This window comes from Myotis nattereri (assembly GCF_964212035.1).
Source record: "Myotis nattereri genome assembly, chromosome: 1".
In the NCBI taxonomy this organism is placed as follows: Eukaryota; Metazoa; Chordata; class Mammalia; order Chiroptera; family Vespertilionidae; genus Myotis; species Myotis nattereri.
Window position 1 is genome coordinate 55239184 of NC_138075.1, and position 21842 is coordinate 55261025.

Sequence of the window (21842 nt, forward strand, 5' to 3'; positions counted from 1 at the left end):
CTTACCTGTGTTCTCATATAATTTTAAATATCTGGCATAAATTGTTTTCATTCTCATTTCATAGTTGAGAAAAGTAAAGCTTAGAAAGGTTAAGTAATTTTGCCAAAAGTGTGCAACTGGGAAATATCAGAGCCTGCATTTAAAAACACCCAGAAAGGAGCATGGAGAATATGTGTTCCACTTGTGATATATAGTAGTAGAACTTGCTAGGAAAAGCACTATGGCTAGAACTGTATCACAGAATGAATTTTATTATAGAAGTTTGATGTTTCATAATTAGTACATAATAAACATTTTCTCACACTGGTAATATATGTCCATTATAGAAAAATCATAAAATACTAAAAATAGAAGCAATATCATAAAAATCATCTATACCTATTCAAAGTTTAATGGATTTCTCTCTCTCTCTCTCTCTCTTTGTTTTCAGGATCTTTTAAGCCTCACTTGTTTTTCTTCATTAATAAGGGTTTTAATGGCTGATCTCAGTTGCGTAGAGCATCTTCCTGATATGCCAAAGTTGTGGGTTTGGTCCCTGGTCAGGGTACCTACAAGAAACAAACAATGAATGCATAAATAAGTGGGACAAAAAATTGATATAACTCTCCCTCTCTCAAATAAATAAAAAATTAAAATGAACAGTATGTCAAACTTCAAAAATATTTTAGATGGTGTTTTTTATAATTACTTTGATAATGTGAGGGTTAGACAATTACTCATATCTTCTAGAAAACAACATTAACAAAAAATTATTGCTTTTCTGCAAGAAAGTTTCAAAATTTAATAGCAACTTTACCAATTGAGTTTGATATGGTTTCTTTTCTTTCTTTTCTTTTTTTTTTTTTATCCTCACTCGAGGATATTTTTCCATTGATTTTTTTTTTTAAATCCTCACCCGAGGATGTTTTATTATTATTATTATTATTATTTAATATATTTTTTATTGATTAAGATATTACATATATGTCCTTATCCCCACGTTATCCCCTATCCTCCCCCCCCCCCACCCGCTCATGCCCTCACCCCCCTGTTGTCCGTGTCCATTGGTTAGGCCTATATGCTTGAATATAAGTCCTTTGGTTGATCTTCCCCCCCTTACCCCCACCCTCCCCTACCTTCCCTCTAAGGCCTGACAGTCCAATCAATGCCTCTCCGTCTCTGGATCAGTCCTTGTTCATCAGTTTATGTTGTTCATTATATTCCACAAATGAGTGAGATCATGTGGTGTTTATCCTTCTCTGACTGGCTTATTTAACTTAGCATAATGCTCTCCAGTTCCATCCATGCTGTGGTAAATGGTAAGAGTTCCTTTTTCTTCTTCCTCTTCTTAAAGAATACCTTTCAGCATTTCATATAATGCTGGTTTGGTGGTGATGAATCTCTGAAGCTCTTTATCTGACCTTCAATTCTGAATGATAGCTTTGCTGGATAAAGTAATCTTGGTTGTAGGTTCTTGCTATTCATCACTTTGAATATTTCTTGCCACTCTCTTCTGGCCTGCATGGTTTCTGTTGAGAAATCAGCTGACAGTCGTATAGGTACTCCCTTGTAGGTAACTGACTGTCTTTCTCTTGCTGCTTTTAAGATTCTCTCTTTGTCTTTTGCTCTTGGCATTTTAATTATGATGTGTCTTGGTGTGGTCCTCTTTGGATTCCTTTTGTTTGCGGTTCTCTGCGCTTCCTGGACTTGTAAGTCTATTTCTTTCACCAGGTAGGGGAAGTTTTCTGTCATTATTTCTTCAAATAGGTTTTCAATATCTTGCCCTCTCTCTTCTTCTGGTACCCCTATAATTCTGATGTTGGTACGCTTGAAGCTGTCCCAGAGGCTCCTTACACTATCTTCATATTTTTGGATTCTTTTTTCTTTTTTCTTTTTCAGTTGGGTATTTTTTGTTTCTTCATATTTCAAATCTTTGACTTGATTCTTGGGGTCCTCTTGTCTGCTGTTGGATCTCTGTATATTATTCTTTATTTCAGTCAGTGTATGCTTAATTTCTAGTTGGTCTTTTTTCATATCCTCCAGGGTCTCACTAAATTTATCGGCGGTTTCCATAAAATTCTTGAAAAACCTTATAAACGTGGCCTTGAACTCTATATCCAGTTGTTTGCTTTCCTCCATTTCTGCCATTTGTGACCTGTTTCTTTGTCTCTGCATTTTTTATGCTTCCCTGTGTTGATAAAGTGGCTTTGTGTGCTAGGTGTCCTGTAGGGCCCAATGGCTCAGCCTCCCCAGTTACCTGAGGTGGACACTCTTGGTGTACCCCCTTGTGGGCTTTGTGCACAGTCTTGTTGTAGTTATGCCTTGATTGTTGTAGGATCACTGGGAGGAATAGACCTCCAGGCCAATTGGCAGTGAGAATCAGCTGTGTCTGCAGTGGGAGAACTTCTGTGCTGAAGACACCCTTCTGGGGCAAGACTTGCTTCAGTGGGGCTTTGGTGCTCACTGAGTCTGCCCCCTGAGTGTGTCCCTTATGGATCTGAGGAGTTGTAATCTGGATGGTCCCACTCTGACCACTGGGTACACTGGCTCTTGGATCTAAGGTGGTGCTAATTTAGCCTCTGCCTAAGGTTATCCAGCAGGAGCTAAGAAGAGAACTGCAGATTCCCCTTCCTTTTTTGGAGTTTGGAGGTGCCCACATGAGGCCCAGCTGTGAAGCAATGCAAGCTGCTGTGGGGCCTTGGGCCTTCTTGGAAGTTCTAGGTCTGTCTGGCCCAGCTGCAATTTGTTAGGTAATTTTCAGGTTGCAAAGGGCCAGGGCATTGATATGCAAAAGCCTCTGCCGTAGCCTGGGTGGGGCAGGGTCTCAGGGAATCAAAGGGCGGAGCCAGCAGCTATGGCTGATCCTCAGCCCTGCCCTAAGGGGCCGAGTATCTCAGTGTCCTGGTAATTGCTGCAAGCACCTCTGAGGGAAAGCCGCCCTCAAGTTCCGAGTTCTGCCTGCTGCCAGACAGTCCCGTTTCTCCCAGTATGAGTCCTGGGTCCCCAGAGACTTCCCGGAACCGGAGTTCAGAGCAGTCAGGAGCTTGTGACTCCCTCCCGATTCAAAAAGACAGCTGCGTCCTCAGGTGCCCGCCCCTTTCTGCGCGCACTCGAGCCTCCGTACCTCTGCACTTTACTTCCGCACCTCCTCTGAGTCTACGTGTGCTTTTCTTTTTCCTTCTAGTTGTAGGATTTCCAATTAGCCAGCCTTCCTGTAGTTCTGGATGATGTCTGTTTTGTCTTTTTGTTGTATTTTTGAAGTTGTTGTGGGAGGCAGCAATTTCCGGTTTTTACCTATGCCGCCATCTTGGTTTCTCCTTTCCATTGATTTTTGAGAGAGAATGGAAGAGAGAGGGAAAGGCAGAGAGAAACATCGATGTGAGAGAAACACATCGATAGGTTGCCTCCTGCACCGGCTCTGACTAGGGCCTGGGCCAGGGAGGAGCCTGCAACAAGGTAAGTGCCCTTGAGGGGAATCGGTACTGGGACCCTTTGGTCCACAGGCCGACACTCTATCCACTGTACCAAACCAGCTGGGCAGTTTCTTTTCTTTATTTGGGTGAGGTAGTTTTTTTTTTTAAATCAGTGACTCTTCTGATTTTAACCTGTTTTCTACCAAGCTTAGCTCAACTCCCTTAGCAACAACTTCTCCTTCAAAGATAATTAACTAGGCAGCTGTGGGAGTCTTTCTTGGGAGTGTAGTGTGAAGCAAGACAACAAGTATACCTCTCTGGCATGAGGGTATTCTGTGTTAGGGATAGCTTGTCACAGACTAGATCATATCTATACTCGTATCCCTATTCCCATCATATCTAGTTATCAAGTCTTACATGTTTTTGTTTTTGTTTTCCTTTTCCTACTGTCCCCATTCTGATGTAGGCCACAACTGATCTCCCCTGAAACTACCAGTCCATCCCTAACCTTGCCTCTGTTTCTACTATTTCCTCCCACTTTAGGCAACCCCAAAAACTTACATTTAGGATTATTTAAAACCCAATCCTTTAATGAGTTCTTTTAATTTGTTGTTGTTGTATCTTTATCAGGAGAACTCAGACCTTTTGGTTTCATAGATTAGTAAACTATAGGAAAATTGAGGGCACGGTTAGAGGCAGAATTAACTAGTGGTTAACTTTATTTCACTAATTAAGACACAAGGAAAAAACCCTCAAAATCCACTAACTATTTATTAAGTAAAAGACAGTCTAACATCAAAGTAGGAAGGACAAGCTTGGAAGAATAAATAATACTCTAAAAAGGAACCCCATTAATCTAAATGGGTTCATTGTATGCCTTGCCCTTAAACTTTTTCATTTATACATTGCTGTAATAAGTAGTTATTTGCATGTGGCTGTTTCTCTGAATAGGCTGTAAATTTAAAATTCTAATTTTTTATACCTATCTTACCTAACAAACTCGGTAATCTTGAGTAGAAGCAAATTAATAAAAATAGCTCACAAACATTTATTTGTTGGGATTCAAATTTATTGTTTGGGTTTGTGAAATAGAGCAGTTAGAGCATTCAACTTTTAGTCTGACTTCACTTTTAGAATCTAAACCTGTTCTCCATTTTGCTGTTTCCCTGCCATAGGCCTTTATGGAGTAAATTGAACAAAAGGTAGTCAGATTAGATACTGCTCTCCTTGGAGTATAGCAACATTGGGACTTTAAATAATGGATGCATCTACTTGTATTCAAAACTTTGATGACCTGATAGACAAATAACTGATTTTCAACTTTTTCTTAGGGGTCTGATATAGAGATGGTGGCTTCTGAACATGGGACAGCCAGTGACAGCTGTGAGCTCCTCCCAGAGTATTCATCTTTAGAGCAAGAGGAGCTACAAGTATTGCAGTTAGAACAAGGAGGTAAGATGTTTAATAAGTCAGATATATTTATTTTTTAAAATTGGACGTGTTTGGGACATTACAAATCTAGGTGGACAGCTAAGTGATTAGGCCATTGAAGGACTAATGTGTTAGTATGGACTAGGTGGGCAACCCTGCAGAGTCTGGTGGTACCAGCCTTCCCAGGGCCTTGTTTATTTGCAGCTGTAGTATATGTTTGAGCCTCCAGATAACTCTTTGATATTGCACATGTAATGTTGAGTCCCTCAGTGACTCAATATTATCAATCTTGATTAAGACTAGTGATATACAAAATTATTAAATTATCACAAGAGATTTACCAAACTTTTCCAGTTATTGTCACACTTCAGAGTACTTTGGTTAGAAGTGGTAAATGGCATTTAACAACTGTGTTACGTCTACATTGTGTATAATCCCACTTCTTAGGGGATTTGATGTTCACATTAATCATATGAAGAAATATGATGCCCAAATAATGAATGTATATTCTAATCTTCGTATTTAAATTACTTCTAAACTTCTTTAAAAAATTACTAAAAATTTAAACAGTACATTTCCCCCGTGGAGAATCAAGTGGAGGTGTCCAGGCTAGAAATACAATAGATTATACCTGTTAATCTTGTTTTTAGCCTACCTGTTGATTACTGATTTCCTTTGAACAGTGATTGTCAACTTTCATGGGTCAGAGATCTCTTTGAGAAACTGAAAGCTAGGGACAGTCCCTCCCAAAAAATGCATATACTCATGTATCTAAAAAAATTTCCGTACTTCCTTAGGAGTTCTTGGACCCAAGTCCACCTTTATTGAGGAGTCTTACCTCCAAATTAATATTCTGTTAGGGACTATAACATACAAAAGCAGTGTATGTTTTTTTTTCTTCTTTTGTATGGATTAAATTATATGGGAAATACATGTTAGAGAAAAAATGATGAGCAAAAAAAAAAAAAGAAATCAAACTACCCATAATTTTTTTGGTCTGGAGATAATTGCTGTAAACATTTGGTATGCGGGAGGGCAGAAGTAGGTTTACAGTTATAAGTATGTGAAACAGAGTTTATTCTTTCTTGTATTATCATTTATTATTGTACTAGAAGCTCGATGCAGCCCCTCACAGCCTTGGCCGGCCTTCGCAGCCCTGACTTCATCTGGAAGGTCATCCGGATGGTCATTCCGCTGTTTGGTCTAATTAGCATATTATTAGCTCTTTATTATATAGGTTTATTTTCCATATGAACAACTATAAACCTACTTTTGCCCCACCCTGTATGTTCTTTGCTATGCATAAATTTACACTTATTATTATATTATTTTACTACTTTCAAATTTTGTTAATATTGTATAGCCTTTCTAATATGAACTCTTGTACATTTTTCCAAGTCCTTTTTAAAATATGTTTTTATTGATTTTTCAGAGAGAGAGAAAGGGGGAGAAAGAGAGAAACATCAACGTGAGAGAAAAACAAGCAATTGGTTGCCTCTAGAATAGCACCCTGACCATGGATTTCAACCAGCAACTTGGGCATGTGCCCTGACTGGGAATCAAACAGATGACCTTTTTGGTACAGGGATGATGCTCAACTAACTGAGCCACCCTGGCCAGGGCTCAAGTTCGTGTTTTTTTACAGTCTATTTTTTATTATAAACTAGAGACCTTGTACACGAAATTTGTGCATGGGTGTGTGTGTGTGTGTGTGTGTGTGTGTGTGTGTGTGTGTCTGTCCTTTGGCCTAGCCTGCACCCTCTCCAATCTGGGACTCCTCGAGGGATGTCTGGCGGGCCCTTGCAGCCCCGGCTTTGTCCGGAAGATCGTCTGGCTGGTCGTTCCGCTGTTTGGTCTAATTAGCATATTAGCTCTTTATTATGTAGGATTATTTTCCATATGAACTAGTTGTCGGACATCCCTCTCACAGTCCAGAACTGCTGGCTCCCAACTGCTCACCTGCCTGCCTGCCTGATTGCCCCTAACCTCTTCTGCCAGCCAGCCTGATCACCCCCTAACCTGCCAGCCTGATTGACACCTAACTGCTCCCCTGCCGGCCTGATTGCCCCTAACTGCCCTCCCTTGCCAGCCTGGTCACCCCCAACTGCCCTCCCCTGCCGGCTTGGTTGCTCCCAACTCCCCTCCCCTGCAGGCCTGATTGCCCACAACTGCCCTCCCCTACCAACCTGGTCGCCCCCAACTGCCCTCCCCTGCAGGCCTGGATCCCCCCCAACTGCCCTTCCCTGCTGGCCATCTTGTGTGTTGGAGTGATGGTCAATTTGCATATTACCTCTTTATTACATAGGATAGTTTATAATTCAGAGCCATAGTTTTGATTCTTGTGTTGCCAGACATTGATAGACGTTAGAGTAGTGGTACCTTTAGCTTGAATAAACTTTAACAATGCAGGATATGTTCCATCAGATATCTGAGAATTGGTTTTCCATGTTAACAGATTTTTATAAACACCTTGCTTTAAAGTAAGTACTTTGGTATTGTAAGGTAGAGACTGTTTACTTAGAGAGTATATTGCTTTAGTTGCTCTTAACTGAGTTCAGTTCAGTGTCTAAAATTATCCCCTGACAATTTCAAATATTGAAATAATTATATTTGAAATACAGATCTTTTTAGCAATAGAAGAATAACTTATGTCATTTGATTATGTCATTTGATTAAATCCACTTTAAAAATTAGAGAATACATTATTTTGCACCCAGATCATTATATATGAAGATTGCCAAAGTGATAGAATGTAATTGAATTGATTTTTTCTTTATATCAGAGAGCAGCCAAACTGTCACAATGGTAGCGGGAGAAACTGCTTATCCAGCTTTGGAGGAAACACAGTTAGCACTTGTGGTAAGCTTGTGTTTTACTCTGTGGAAATATGGTAAACATAGAGAATGCTGATCAAAGCTTCCATTTGTAGTTGTGCATTCTGTTCCTATTTGAATTAGAAATAAATTTTATTAAAGATTTTGAGAGTCCCCAGATTGATCAGTTAAGGTTAAAGTTGTTAGCTTTTATTTAAACTCCTGATTCAGATGTGTTTTAATTTAGAAAAGTAATTCATTGGTGATATGTTAAAGTCTTATTCATATAACCACTAATATAATTTTCTTTCAAAGTAGATCATATATATATATATATATTTATATATATATATATATATATATATATATATATATATATATTTATATATATATATATTTTTTTTTTGGTATATAATTTTTTTAAGCGTTTGAGCCAAACCCCTGACTCAGATGCTGGGAGCAAGATCTCAAATAAGTTTTGCATTTTCTTTTATGCATTTGAAATTAAGTAAAATTATGTGGGGGCCAGAAAAAGTAAGGTAATGATTGGATTACATGATAGTTAACAAGATTATGTACTATCTTGGGTGGTTACAGTTTATTTCATAGGTGCGTTGACCTAGATGTACAGATATAATGGACAGGGCTTGTTTATATGCCTGGGGCATGACTACCTACCATGACCTGCCCAGTTAGGAATTTATGATCAGATCATCCTGTGAGGTTACTTTCCATAGAATCCCCTTTTTTCATCCACATTTCCCCCTTTTGATCATAAATCTGAAGGTCGAATAGTATGGTCTTTCAGTTCTAGGAAGGCTCATTCCTAGGAAGTCTCCGTATGGATGTCATCTTGATTGTTGGTGATGGGGCAACACTGTAAACCAGAGGGTCTGAGTTGAGGCTGCATTTTCCCAAACCAGGAAAGGCAGGTAAATGAAAGGCAGTCAGGTTTTATGGCCTTCATTTTAAAAACACACACTCTGGACTAGGGGTGGGCAAACTTTTTGACTCGAGGGCCACAATGGGTTCTTAAACTGGACCGGAGGGCTGGAACAAAAGCATGGATGGAGTGTTTGTGTGAACTACTATAAATTCAAAGTAAACATCATTACATAAAAGGGTACGGTCTTTTTTTTTTTTTAGTTTTATTCATTTCAAACGGTCGGATCTGGCCCGCAGGCCGTAGTTTGCCCATGGCTGCTCTGGACCATTTCTATCCTGAGAACTATGATTTGAGTCCTGCCTTCTGTCTCTCATCTTTCTGTATTTGGCATCTAGTATAACACTTATGTAAGCCATGAAAAGAGTATTAACAGTTACACATGTTCAGCCATTATAAACAGTTGAACTATATAGAAAAACACAAAGAACAAGTACAGGTATTATGACTAATACCATTAGCAGACAGGAAAAGACAGTCAGACAAAATGGATTCAGAATTCAACATCAATCCATAGGTATACAGGCCTTGTCGATGTATTGGTATATAGTTTGTCTAATTAGGTTATATTCTTGAATTATATTGAGAAATTAAGCTAAAATCAAGGTCAGTTTTTAATGAGAACAAACTAAATCTTATCCTTTAGCATTTGCCTGACTTCTAGATAAAACTAGATAGCTAGATGATCTTTACATGGCATAAATGTTAAAGGTTTATTACATACATAACCAGGAAAATTTCATCAGTCTTTTAATGGGCTCCCTGACTACTGGGTTACACATAAATAAACCCATGGAACCGGTAAGAAATCCTCTCCTTTCTGTGTTCATTTGGGTTGTAAAGGTAGGCTTCTTAGCTTTTGCAGCCTACAAGGATTTGTCAGTAGTTAGAGTCCCCAAGGAGTTTGAAGGGGTTTTCATACTAAAAGATGAAGCTACTATTGAGTAATCTTTTCCTATTAGACAGGATTCATATCTTCTATTTCAAGCCCAAATTACCATATACTTAAGTACCATTTTACACTTTGAACTGTGTAGAAAAATAAGGCCCTTAAATAATTGTTGAATTTACTATCTCTCAAATTATGATTTCTCAGGGAGAGGAAGAAAAGTCACCTGAAGACAGTGTTTCTTTTGGAACTGTCAGTGACGATTCTGATATTGTGACCCTTGAGCCACCTAAGTTAGAAGAAATTGGAAATCAAGAAGAAGCCATAAGTGTTAAAGAAGCACAGAGTCCAGAAGACTTTAACATGGGCTCTTCCTCTAGTAGCCAGTACACATTCTGTCCACCAGAAACTGGTAAGAACTATACAAAGAATATACTGATAACAGACTTACAGACTCCTGTGACCATATTTTATATAACGACTTGTTTATAATCCTAAATCTCAAGTTTTGAATATTTGAATTAAACTCAAACATTTTTATAAAATTTACTGTTATATTTAATGTTTTCCTAGACTCTAGGGCAGGGGTCCTCAAACTTTTTAAACAGGGGGCCAGTTCACTGTCCCTCAGACCGTTGGAGGACCGGACTACAGTTTAAAAAAAACTATGAACAAATTCCTATGCACACAGCGGCAGCAAAAACACCCGGCGGGCCGAATAAATGTTTTCAGCAGGCCGCATGTGGCCCGCGGGCCGGGCCGTAGTTTGAGGACCCCTGCTCCTAGGGCCTAGAGCACAGTCTTTTGCTATAACAATAAATGCCATCTCTTATTAAGTAAAAGACAAAAAAAAAAAAAAAAGGCTTCAAGAAGGAGGAGGTTTGTTAATGTCTCAAACACTCCCTTTGACATGTTTTAGATCTTTAAGAGTGGAGATTGTGCCATTTTGCCTAAAAGCAAGAGAATGTTGAGATTTCTACCTACAATGATAAAAATTTTATATTGTAAAAATAGTGAAACTTCTTTCTCTTCAATTATTAGTCATTCAACAAACAGTTACTGAGTGCTACTATGTGCCAAACAGGGCTCAAGCAGCTGGCAGTGCAGCGGCATCCCAAAACCCTGACCTTCGGATCATTCATTTTAGATTGAGTTATGAAAATGTGCCTATTGTAAGTCACGTTGTTAATGCAGTTAATGCCTATTGTTCAGACAGAATCATTTGGAGGTTAAAATGTGAGTTACTGAACTAATTCCCTTCTAAAATTTTTTGGCTCAATTTTAGGGACATATAACATCTTTCAATGTGGTATAACTATTTAGACACAAGTTACTAGAAAATATAAGAAACAAACCTATAGTTAACCAACAGTTATTAACCCACAATTATAACTTAAAAGTGAATTATGTGAGACACCTTGGAATACTGCCAGTGATTCCAGTAATTTCTTAATTTGATGCAGAAACAGGAACATGTAGTATCTATTTTAGATCATTTCTTTAGATTTTACCATTCTTTAATATTTACATTTGCCAAAATCAGACAATGGAATTTTTATTCAGTTTAAGTTAATAAAATGTTAAGTAGAGATTTTTTAGTTACCTCATTTAATGAGTTATTTTCAACGAGTGTTTCAGTAGTTTGACTATGAACAAGAGCTTGAAAATACTTTATTCAAAATGTTTAAATACTTATGAGATGATCTTAGTGATCAGAGAGAAACTTTGGTGTTGGCTAGAATAGGGCAAACGTAATTGATTTTAGAATCCATTTTGGTCATCGAATTTTATTTATTAAAATATAGGATTCATACTTTTATATATATTCAATTACTTTTTTTAAAGGCTGTGGTGGTTTAATCTGAGAATATTAGTAGGCCAGAAAAGGTAATTGAATGAAGTAAGAGTAGTGGAGAGAAGGGTCCAAGCAGACATTTAAGAAATTGATGCTATACATGCTGTTATTTTTTTTCAGATACTTGGACACTTCAGAGTACATTATTCTAGTTTTAATCTACTTTCTAAATTTGGACTTCTTGGGAATTTTATAGATTTAGTTAAGAGGTATATTTTATTAGGTGTTTTTATCAATTGCTATCCCTCCCAAAGTAATTACTTCAATAGAGAACATGTTAAAAATAATAAGTTACATTGGACTATGTTGAAAATACTACATATACTAGTTTATATCAGTTGCCCAGAGTTTTTGTTCTCTTTGCCTTATCCCATATTTTTCTCAGTTTAATTTCCTGCTACCCTATTGCTTATTTTGTTTTTTTCCTTTCTTCATCTGTGTTGGATTTCAACTTCAGTTTTTTTCTTCTTGTAAATTAAATTCTTGTGACAGTAATCCCTTGTTGATGTAAGAACACTCCTCTCCCTCTCCATATGACTCTTTCCTCCCCTAAGAGAGCAAAGTTGGCAGTTGTAGAAAAGTTCGTATTGTATATGTTTTTTAAAAAGGCATAATTGTTAGATTTTGATGGAGCACGAATAATGTTAAATGATAATTTAAAGTATTTTCAATTCTCTTTTTTCCTTTTATTCTTTATAATAAAGCTTTATACATCTTTTTCCCTGTTTATTCACAAAAGAAAGGTGGTGGGAGAAGCTGTGGAAGATTCCTGAATGCATAAGGGCATGGGATGATCAGCTGAAACACCATGTTCCTAGCCAACTCCTTTTCCAAGGTGGTGTGACTAATCTATCAGCTTTTCTAGAGCTGAGTGTGCCTAGTCACATTTACTGCTTACTTAGTGCTTTAAAGATATCTCTTGTCAGCTATGATACTCTAAGCAGGTGTTCAAATTTATTTTGTGATAAAGCTGGCTAAGCTTATTGCATGCCTTTGCATTGCTTGCATCTTGGACTGTGGGCCAAATTAAGCTTTAAAAGACTTATAAAAATAAAAATATTTCAGCTATCATATGTATGGGTTAAAAAGATGGAAGCATTAGGTAAGGATGTAAATTTATTAATACCGGTTAGGCTGGTTTACTTGGAATATATAATGAAGTACATATGTTAATGTAGAATTCAAAGTTTATTAAAGGAATTTTGGCTAAAGGTTTGTTTTTACATTGACCCATCTTAATACTGTCAGAAAGTCTGACTTAAATACTCCATCCATGATCATGAATGCCTTTGTATTATGTAATGCTTTATTTAAGTCTTCCTTTCTTTCTCTTTGTCCAAGAAATGTAACCTCACAGCTGAGGCGGTGGCATCTTGGAAAAACTATTGGTCAGGAATAACCAGATAAACATGATGGGCATAAGGGTCATGAACAAACGATCTCTCAGTAGCTTCTGTATCACTAAATATTAGGAATATTCATTAGTGCCTTCTGTCTTTGTGTATTTCGTTGTAAATGTGAAAGTTAATTGAACCCTCCATAATCCTTTAAAAAGTATTGCCTAACCTAAGTTACCAGCTTTCCTTTGGCATGGATAACCTGCCTTCTGAAGAACTGTTTTGCTTTTTTGCTTTTTTAAAACATGAATGTTTGTTGTTTTGGAGCTCTGTGTATCAAGTTCAAGCTCACATTTTATCCTTACTTTTAATGCTCTTTTTCTTTCTAAGTGGTCAGAGGGAATTTCAGAGTCACTTAATTTTCTGAGTCAACATATAATTTTTTTTTTAAATATATTTTATTGATTTTTTACAGAGAGGAAGGGAGAGAGATAGAGAGATAGAAACATCGATGAGAGAGAAACATCGATCAGCTGCCTCCTGCACATCTCCCACTGGGGATATGCCCGCATCCCAGGTACATGCCCTTGACCGGAATCGAACCTGGGACCTTTCAGTCCGCAGGCCGACGCTCTATCCACTGAGCCAAACCGGTTTCGGCAACATATAATTTTTTGATAATATAAAACCGTGTTAATAAATTATACATAAGAAAAACAAGATAATTGTTCTGGTATATATGTTTTCAGGACTTGTGATTTCTTGTGAATTTTTTTAAGTTATGGTTTACTATTCTTTTCATAAAGGAGCAGCACCAGATTAGTCCTTAATATTGGAGAAAGCTGTTGTGTCACTTCCTCATGCTGACATATTTACTAGAAGGGTGAAATTAATAGCCTTCTAGTAAGAGTGGCAGTTGAAGGGAAGGGCTCATCTGACTTCTGGAAATCTGTGTTTAACTAGAGTGCTCTGAACCTTGATTATGGACTCATAGAATGGAAGTGAAACTAGAAAAACACCAAGGAACTGCTTGTATATGTCCCTGTGTTCCTTAAACAGTTGAGCTTAAATTGAAATGGAAGAGATAGAGGGTGTTTTTTTCTTTTCTTCTAGAAATAGTATTTGTTTATAGCTCTACTATCAAATAAATTTAATAGACTATGAGAATCAATGTTCTGATGGTATAAACTATAAGAGAGGTTTAACAATAAAACAGCTAGACCTTCAAAGGCACAGAGTATGATTAACAGATTCTTGTGTATCACAGTTGAAATATTTTATGTTTTGGCATTGTGTTCATAACCTTGAAAACTTGAGTTCATGTTGTGTTGTTTTGTTTTTGCCTGTCTTATGTAAAAAAAGCATGTAGGGATGGCATTGATTATTCTAAATCATATCTACTAGGGAAACTTGCATAAAAATTTTAAATATTTATCTACTTTTTTTTAAAATAGTATTTTCATCTCAGCCGAGTGATGACAAATCAAGTAGTGATGAAACCAGCCATCAGCCCAGTCCTGCCTTTAGACGCCGCCGTGCTAGGAAGAAAACTATTTCTAGTTCAGAATCTGAAGAACGTCTGCTCGCTGACCAAGAAACGGAACCCTCTAAGGAGCTGGGTAAACGCCATTTCAGTAGTGGCCTCAATAAGTGTGTTATACTAGCTCTGGTGATTGCAATCAGCATGGGATTTGGACATTTCTATGGTAAGTAATTGAAAATTTGTTAAACAAACTGATGGCTTAGGGTAGAGACACTTACTAAGAGTGAGGAAAGCTCATATATTTAATGACAAAGCTATTTTTACTTAAAGTAAGCAGTATTAAGAAATGTAAGGATTATTGGCATGTATTTTTTTTATAAGGAAAAGATTAGAAGATTAAAAATCTGAAATGCTTACAGTGAGGTAAATTGTTTATTTTAGAACCACAATTAAAGTAGTTTGAACTCTGACTTTATTAGGAGGATTATCTAAATCCCAGTTGAAATAGTTACAATTGAAATGTCAATAATTGGTGCTCATTATTTCTGCCTTCAGGTTATTTGTTTTTGTTTTTTGTTCTTGCCTTCAGGTTTCACTCAAGCCATATATATATATATATATATATATATATATATATATATATATTTATTTATTTATTTATTTATTTATTTTCTTTATTGATTAAAGTATTATGTGTCCTTAGACCCCCATTGCCCCCCACCCCCCCACTCATGCCCTCACCCCCCTGGTGTCTGAATCCATTGGTTAGGTTTATATACATGCATACAAGTCCTTCAATTGATCTCTCCTCCTTACCCCCACCCTCCCCTACCTTGTTAACATTTGTAGTTTTGTAGTTTAGCATTACAGTATACTCTGCTCACTGTTAATCTTGTTAGTGTTTATGTACATTGATTATCTTAATGAAAAGCCTGTGAAAGTCTCTTGGGTAAAAAGAGGAAGGACTTCCATGTGGTGTTATTTTTCATTTGGGAGCCCAACCATTGAATCTTTTTTCCCCTCAATATTTTAATATGTAATTTTTTGATTTCAGAGAGAGGAAGGGAGGAGAGATAGAAACATCAGTAATGAGAGAGAATCACTGATCGGCTGCCTCCTGCATGCCCCCTATTGGGGATCCAGCCCACAACCCAGGCATGAGCCCTGACCTGGAATACAATCGTGACCTCTTGGTTCATGGGTCAGTGCTCAACCACTGAGTCACATTGGTTAGGCCAAATATGAAATCCTATTTAAGGTACTAGAGGCCCAGTGCATGAATTCCTGCATGGGTGGGGTCTGGCTGGGCTGGCCCCAGTTGGGGCCCTCTCAGGGCTGGGCCGACTAGGGGGAAGGGCCATGGGCAATTGGCCAGTGGGGGGTGATTGTGGACAGGACCAGTCGGGGGGAGGGGCTGCGGGTGGTTGGCCAGCCAGCCCTGCCCCTGATCGGAGTCGGGGGGTACTGAGGGAGGTGGATCTGGCTGGGGGGAGGGAGAGGCTGTGGGCTGATTGGGGTGGTGAGGGCCCATCGGGGGCGGGGCTGGCTGGGGGCAGGGAGAGGCTGTGGGCTGATTGGGGTGGTGAGGGCCCATCGGGGGCGGGGCTGGCTGGGGGGAGGCGCTGCAGGAGGTTGGCCAGCCGGCCCCGCCCCCAATCGGGCAGGCTCACTGGCCACTCTGGGCATCATAGCAACTGGTTGTTCTGTTCGTTACTGCATTCTGGTCGCTGGCTTTTATATGTATACATATACGAATTTGCACAAAGCTGAGAGTGAGAACTGAACAGTCACACTGCTATATTAGAATCAAAACAAATGTCTTAGATCTTGTCAACAAATTTTAGTTTGCCTTGTATTAACTACTTTTAGGATTTTTTTTTTAGTACATAATCCACAGTTTAACTTTCTGAAGTATCCCTGTTTTGTTAGTTCCTTCTACCAATGTGTTTCTTATATAAAGATTGAAGAAATACTCCATGTTGATTTGTGGAAAAAATACATTATTCAATGTAGTAGAATGTGAGGTAACTTACTGAAGACAGTCAATGCTTGTTTTCAGTCAGAGTCAGTAAAATGTGTTTCTTCTTGTATTTAACTTTATATTAATAAAAATAAGTAATTACACTCCTGCTTGAATTTATTACTGAAAACTGTAATTTGTGTCCTTCCTTGAAATTTGTTGTCATGAGATTTGACTTAACTTTTTTATTATCTAGCTGGAGCAAATGTGTGAATATGAATATATTTTATTTTTTGAGCATGATTTTTCCCCCCACAGGTAAACCTGGAGGTAACAAAGGAGAAGGTCTTATCTTAATCTTTTTTCCTACTAAAAATAAAATTAGTAATTTAATGTTAATCCAGATTCCATTAAAACCTCACCAATTGCATGAACTTTTAAGTATTTTGTAGTAAGACCAAGTTAGAGAGGAGTGCTTTCAAAATTCAGAAATTATTACCATTATTTAGGATTTGGGTAATTTGTAAAATTTACTTTGATAATTATATTTACTAAAACATTTTCCTGCACTTCTTGAAATTAAATTTTCAGAATATGAAAAGACTGAGTAACATAATATGAAGAAGGTTTATATAGTAATAGACTGGCTCGGTGAACATACAAAAACTTACCTGAATAATTATTACTTTTTCAAGATCACTATTTAAACTACATCACATTTTTTAAAAATTCTGTCACTAATCTCAACACTTTAAGAGCTCTTTAGAGTTGACTTCAGAGCCAGTTTGAATTTCTCATCCACCATGAAGTCAGTCATTGTACACCATAATCATTTTCTTTATAATCATTTTTAAAAAAATACATATTTATTGATATCTGAGAGAGAGAGAGAGAGAGAGAGAGAGAGAGAGAGAGAGAAACATCAATAATGAGAATCATTAATCGACTCCTCCTGCACGCCCCCCTACTGGGGATCGAGCACACAACCCAGGCATGTTCCCTGACTGGAAGGAACCATGACCTCCTGGTTCGTAGATTGACACTCAGCCACTGAGCCACACCAGCTAGCTTGTTTGATAATCATTTAACAAAAACATACTCCTAAGAGAGCCACTCAAAACATTTACCAACTTTGGCTCTATATAATTTTGGAGTTTCAGACCTATCCTGGAAGGAAGAGAAAAATAGTTTGACTGAGGATAGTAAGATAATGTACTTACAGGTATTTGCGACTGCTTAAGGTTCTGAAACTGCTTATAGAGGTTTAAAGAAAAATCATATATGATGCACCTATCTTCCTTACTTTTCTTTGTTCATAAGCTATCCATATTCTAAATCATTAGTGAAAGTCAGTTGATTCAGTTTTCTCATGAAGTTGCTTTAAGTATTGGTAGGCTGCCCAGCTCTTGAACAACAACATAATAGAATATAAGTAGGTACCACATTATGCAGAACAGACAAATGATAGCTCGAAAGCTACACCTATTGAGTCATCCTGGGGATGGTAGGATTTGAGGTGTGCTTGGTCTTAATTATGCTTATGCGAAGTGGAAGGAAAGTGGAACATTCCTGCAATGGAGAGTCTGATAACTTGAAGTAAACTTGCCGGGTTTGGAAGCAGTCTGCCTGGACTAGAGCAGAATTGATATTTAGAAATAACGGAGTGTAAGGGTGGACTCTGTGGGCTGCTGTTATGTTGTAAAACATCTTGGAACTTGGTAGGAGAGTGTGATTTATAGAGTGAACTGATTGCAGTAATTTTAGAGAAAAAGTGTAGGAAAGAAGAATGGTATGGGGAAAATTAAAACAGTCATTCGGAGAGTTTTGTAATTTAGATATTCAGGGACCAGGGCCTTAATTATAATGATAGTGCATATGGAAAAAAGGTTGGTGAAATAAGGGACATTGAACTAGTAATGGAAAAGACAACTTTGAGCTAGAAATGGAGATATTGGTGGTTTGTTTTTTAAATTGCAGTAAGTATGCTACTGCTTTACTTTTGGAGGTGGGGGTGTTAATGGGGAACAGTTTTATTAGGTAATAAATAAATAGATGGTGAGCCACTTTGGTTTGTTTTTACCCAACTTTAGAATGGTTTAGGGCAACAGTTAAAGTTTTAATTTATTTTATTTTTATGATGTTGTCCCCAAAATTGTGCCCAACAGGTGGCTGGGAGCTCTGTTGAGATTGGTAGGGAAGTCTTAACAGCAGTGACAGCAAAAACTGACTGTGGGTTAATAAGATGAAGATAAATAGGCTTGTACCAGAAGGCCAAAGATTATACTTTGAGCAGTAACACTTTATAGTTAGGCAGCTGAAGATGTGTATGTATGGGGGGAGGACCAAAACTTCAGGGAGTGGCTTCCACCTCACTTTTGGAAAAAAACCAAAAACCTAATAGGTTGAAAAAGTCCACATAAAGACAGTTATCAAACCTATGCTATGTAATAGTACTGCCAAATCAGATATCAATACATAGTTTTAGGTTATTTTCCAATGAGTGAAGGAATTCATCCTATTAGAAGTTTGAAAAGAAAGATTTTCAGTCACTCTGGGAATTACAGATGTATTTATTTCAACCATTTTAAAAATCCGAGATTCTTTTGAGTAATACTGAAACAAATTTGCCATGCTTTTATAAATTAGAAAATTTAAAGAAAGGATGTGAATCCTAACAGAGTATCAGCTGTTAATTGGTAACAGTTGTCTAATTTGGCAAAAGTTTTTAGTGTTTTTCAAGATGTATTGAAGAAACTAAAAATTAATTTATGAAAGAGAAGAAATACTAAACTGTCATTACATCTTTTCATTACAAAACTCTGTGATATCTTTACACAATGCTATGCCACTCAGTAGATATAATATTGTCAAACGCGTTTTGCCTTATTTTTTATTTCGTGGTGTTTTTTTCTCATGCATGAAGCATGTATCAGCATGTGAAAATGCATGTCTTTGCAAATTAACATTTTATATTTTTAAGGTAAAACTAGATAGCATCCTAGTTGGTTTAAGATCCCTTTATCACTGCTGGGATAGGGATAGTGATACTTCAGTACAGACCTAACCAATGCAGTCTTAAAAGATTTGGGCTTTGAGAATGGTGGATAATCACAGCCAGTTATTTTCCTTGTTATACCTTTTGGGTTTGTTTTATATTACTTAGGTAAAATATAGTAAGAAAAAATATAAAATTTTGTTTTTCCTTGTAACCTGTCAATAGACTTCCTGCTTTCTTTCTCTTTATGGGGGAGTGCAGTAATTGATGTACTTCGGAGAGCCCTCATAACCAACAGGCCTGAGTGCTTGCTTTGGCAGTACGTATACTAAAATTGGAACAATACAGAGGAGTTTAGCATGGCCCCTGTGCAAGGATGGCACTCAGATTCGTGAAACGTTCCATATTTTGTGCAGTACCCCATTAGGCATCTTCACACACTTTCATTAGCTTGGAAGAAATATGAGTCAAAGCACAACATGTGGCACTTGGTAGCAAAATTGTTACTTTTAATTATAAAAAAAAACAAACCCCAAAACCAGACCTGAGTGCCTTAATAGAGTAAGATAAAAACATTACGTAAATTGTTTTCTTTGTTAGGGTAATGTGGGCTGCTTGTTTTAATCAAAAGGATTGTGAACCACCTAAATGTCCCTGGTATATGAGAAATAAAACAAAAAATATATTAACCTATTTGGCTTGGTCTGTTATATTAACATTCATCTATCATGATTCGATGAATGACAGCATGAGATTTTACTTATTCATTCTTTGTTTATTATATATTGAGAATGTTTATAGAACTGAAGTGCTGTTATTTTAAAGGAAATGATCCTATCTTGATTAGTTAAATATATGCAGATTAAGTGTTTTCTTATGTTTCAAAATATTGGTAATCATAATATGTTATATATCTCTAATAAAAATGTTCATTTTTAGGCACATTTCAGATTCAGAAACATCAACAGTTAATCAGAAAGATACATGAAGATGAATTGATTGACATGAAGGACTATCTTTCCCAATGTGACCAGAAACAAGTCTCTGTTACAGATTATAAGGTGTGTACTACTAATCCTATATAATAAAAGGGTAATATGCAAATTGACCAAACAGTGGACCTACCAGAACGCCCTCGGCCCCTTGCCCCAGCCAGCCCCGCCCCTCAGCGGGCAACCCTAGCACTGCCCCTGATCAGCCCCGCAACCCAGCCAGCCTGCTGGCTGAACCTGACCAGTGCATTTGTGCACTGGGCCTCTAGTACATTTTATAAAAATTGTTAGCCTATAATTAATATGCTATTCAGATATAGTTATAGTATAGATTGGTAAATCAATAATCCTATCTAATAAAAGAAACATGGTAATTGGCGTACAACCGCTACCCTTCCCATTGGCTAATCAGGGCAATATGCAAATTAACTGCCAGCCAAGATGGCGGCCGGCAGCCAGGCAGCTTGAAACTAACATGAGGCTTGCTTGCTTCAGTGACGGAGGACTTCAATGTTCCCCGCCTGCCGCTGCAGGCCTCTGAGCTGCAAGCAACTATGTAACAAACATAGAAACTAAACAAAACCCCAGAAACCTGCCTGGCTTCAGCCAGCAGGATCGCAACATTGTAAGCAAAGGCCAGAAACCTACTTTCAGCAGTGGAGGCCTAAGAGCTGGAGCCAAGCCTCAAAGCTAAAGCTGACCCAGAATAAAAAAAGAAAAAAGAACAAAAGGAGCGGTTGGGAGCTTCAGTCACCCCCAGCCTGAAAACAGCCCTCAGCTCCTCACCCAGACTGGCCAGGCACCCCAGTGGGGACCCCCACCTTGATCCAGGACACCCTTCAGGGCAAACCAGCCGGCACCCACCCATGCACCAGGCCTCTACCCTATATAGTAAAAGGGTAATATGCCTCCCAGCACCGGGATCAGCGGAGCCGCGAGGCCTCCCAGCACCGGAATCAGCGTGACAGGGGGCAGCACCCAAACCCACTGATTGCCCTGCGGCTCCGTGTGTGACGGGGGCCGGGGCCACAACCTCCCTATCCGCCCTGCTCTGTTCATGACAGGGGAAGGTGCCCCAACCCCCTGATCAGCCCTGCTCTGTGCCTTATAGGGGGGAGCTCCCCAACCCCCTGATCGCCCTGCGGCTCTGTGTGTGACAGGGTGCGGTGCCCGAACCCCCCCTCCCCCCCCACGGGCCCTGCTCTGTGTGTGCAGCGCCCCAACCCCCTAATCGGCCCTGCTCTGTGTGACACGGGGTAGAGCCATAACCTTCCCATCGGCCCTGCCCTGAGTGTGACAGTGGCAGCGCCCCAACCCCCTGATCAGCCCTGCTCTGTGGGTGATAGAGGGCGGCGCCCCAACCCCCTGATCTGCCCTGCTCTGTGTGTGACAGGGGGCAGTGCCCCAACTTCCCTATCGGCCCTACTCTGTGAGTGACGGGGGAGCTCCTCAACCCCCTGATCGGCCCTGCTCTGTGCGTGACAGGGGGGAGTTCCCCAACCCCCTGATGGGCCCTGCTCTGTGCGTGGCAGGGGGCAGCGCCCCAACCCCCTGATGGGCCCTGCTCTGTGCGTGACAGGGGGGAGCTCCCCAACCCCCCGATGGGCCCTGCTCTGTGCGTGGCAGGGGGCAGCGCCCCAACCCTCTGATTGGCCCTGCTCTGTGCGTGACGGGGTGGCGCCACAACCTCCCCATCGACCCTGCCTTGAGTGTGACAGGGGGCGGTGCCCCAACCCCCCAATCGGCCCTACC

General features: G+C 39.0%; 1 protein-coding gene across 1 annotated transcript in view; it reads left to right on the top strand.

The window, feature by feature from the left end:
• The window catches only part of CCPG1 (cell cycle progression 1), a 48238-nt gene that overhangs the window by 17789 nt on the left and 8607 nt on the right, over positions 1–21842 (top strand). Inside the window, exons 3-8 of the mRNA XM_081093181.1 lie at positions 4724–4844; positions 7606–7682; positions 9676–9880; positions 12063–12158; positions 14115–14366; positions 20038–20159. Coding sequence (XP_080949307.1) covers positions 4724–4844; positions 7606–7682; positions 9676–9880; positions 12063–12158; positions 14115–14366; positions 20038–20159 — 873 coding nt within the window. The remainder of the gene's footprint in view (positions 1–4723; positions 4845–7605; positions 7683–9675; positions 9881–12062; positions 12159–14114; positions 14367–20037; positions 20160–21842) is intronic.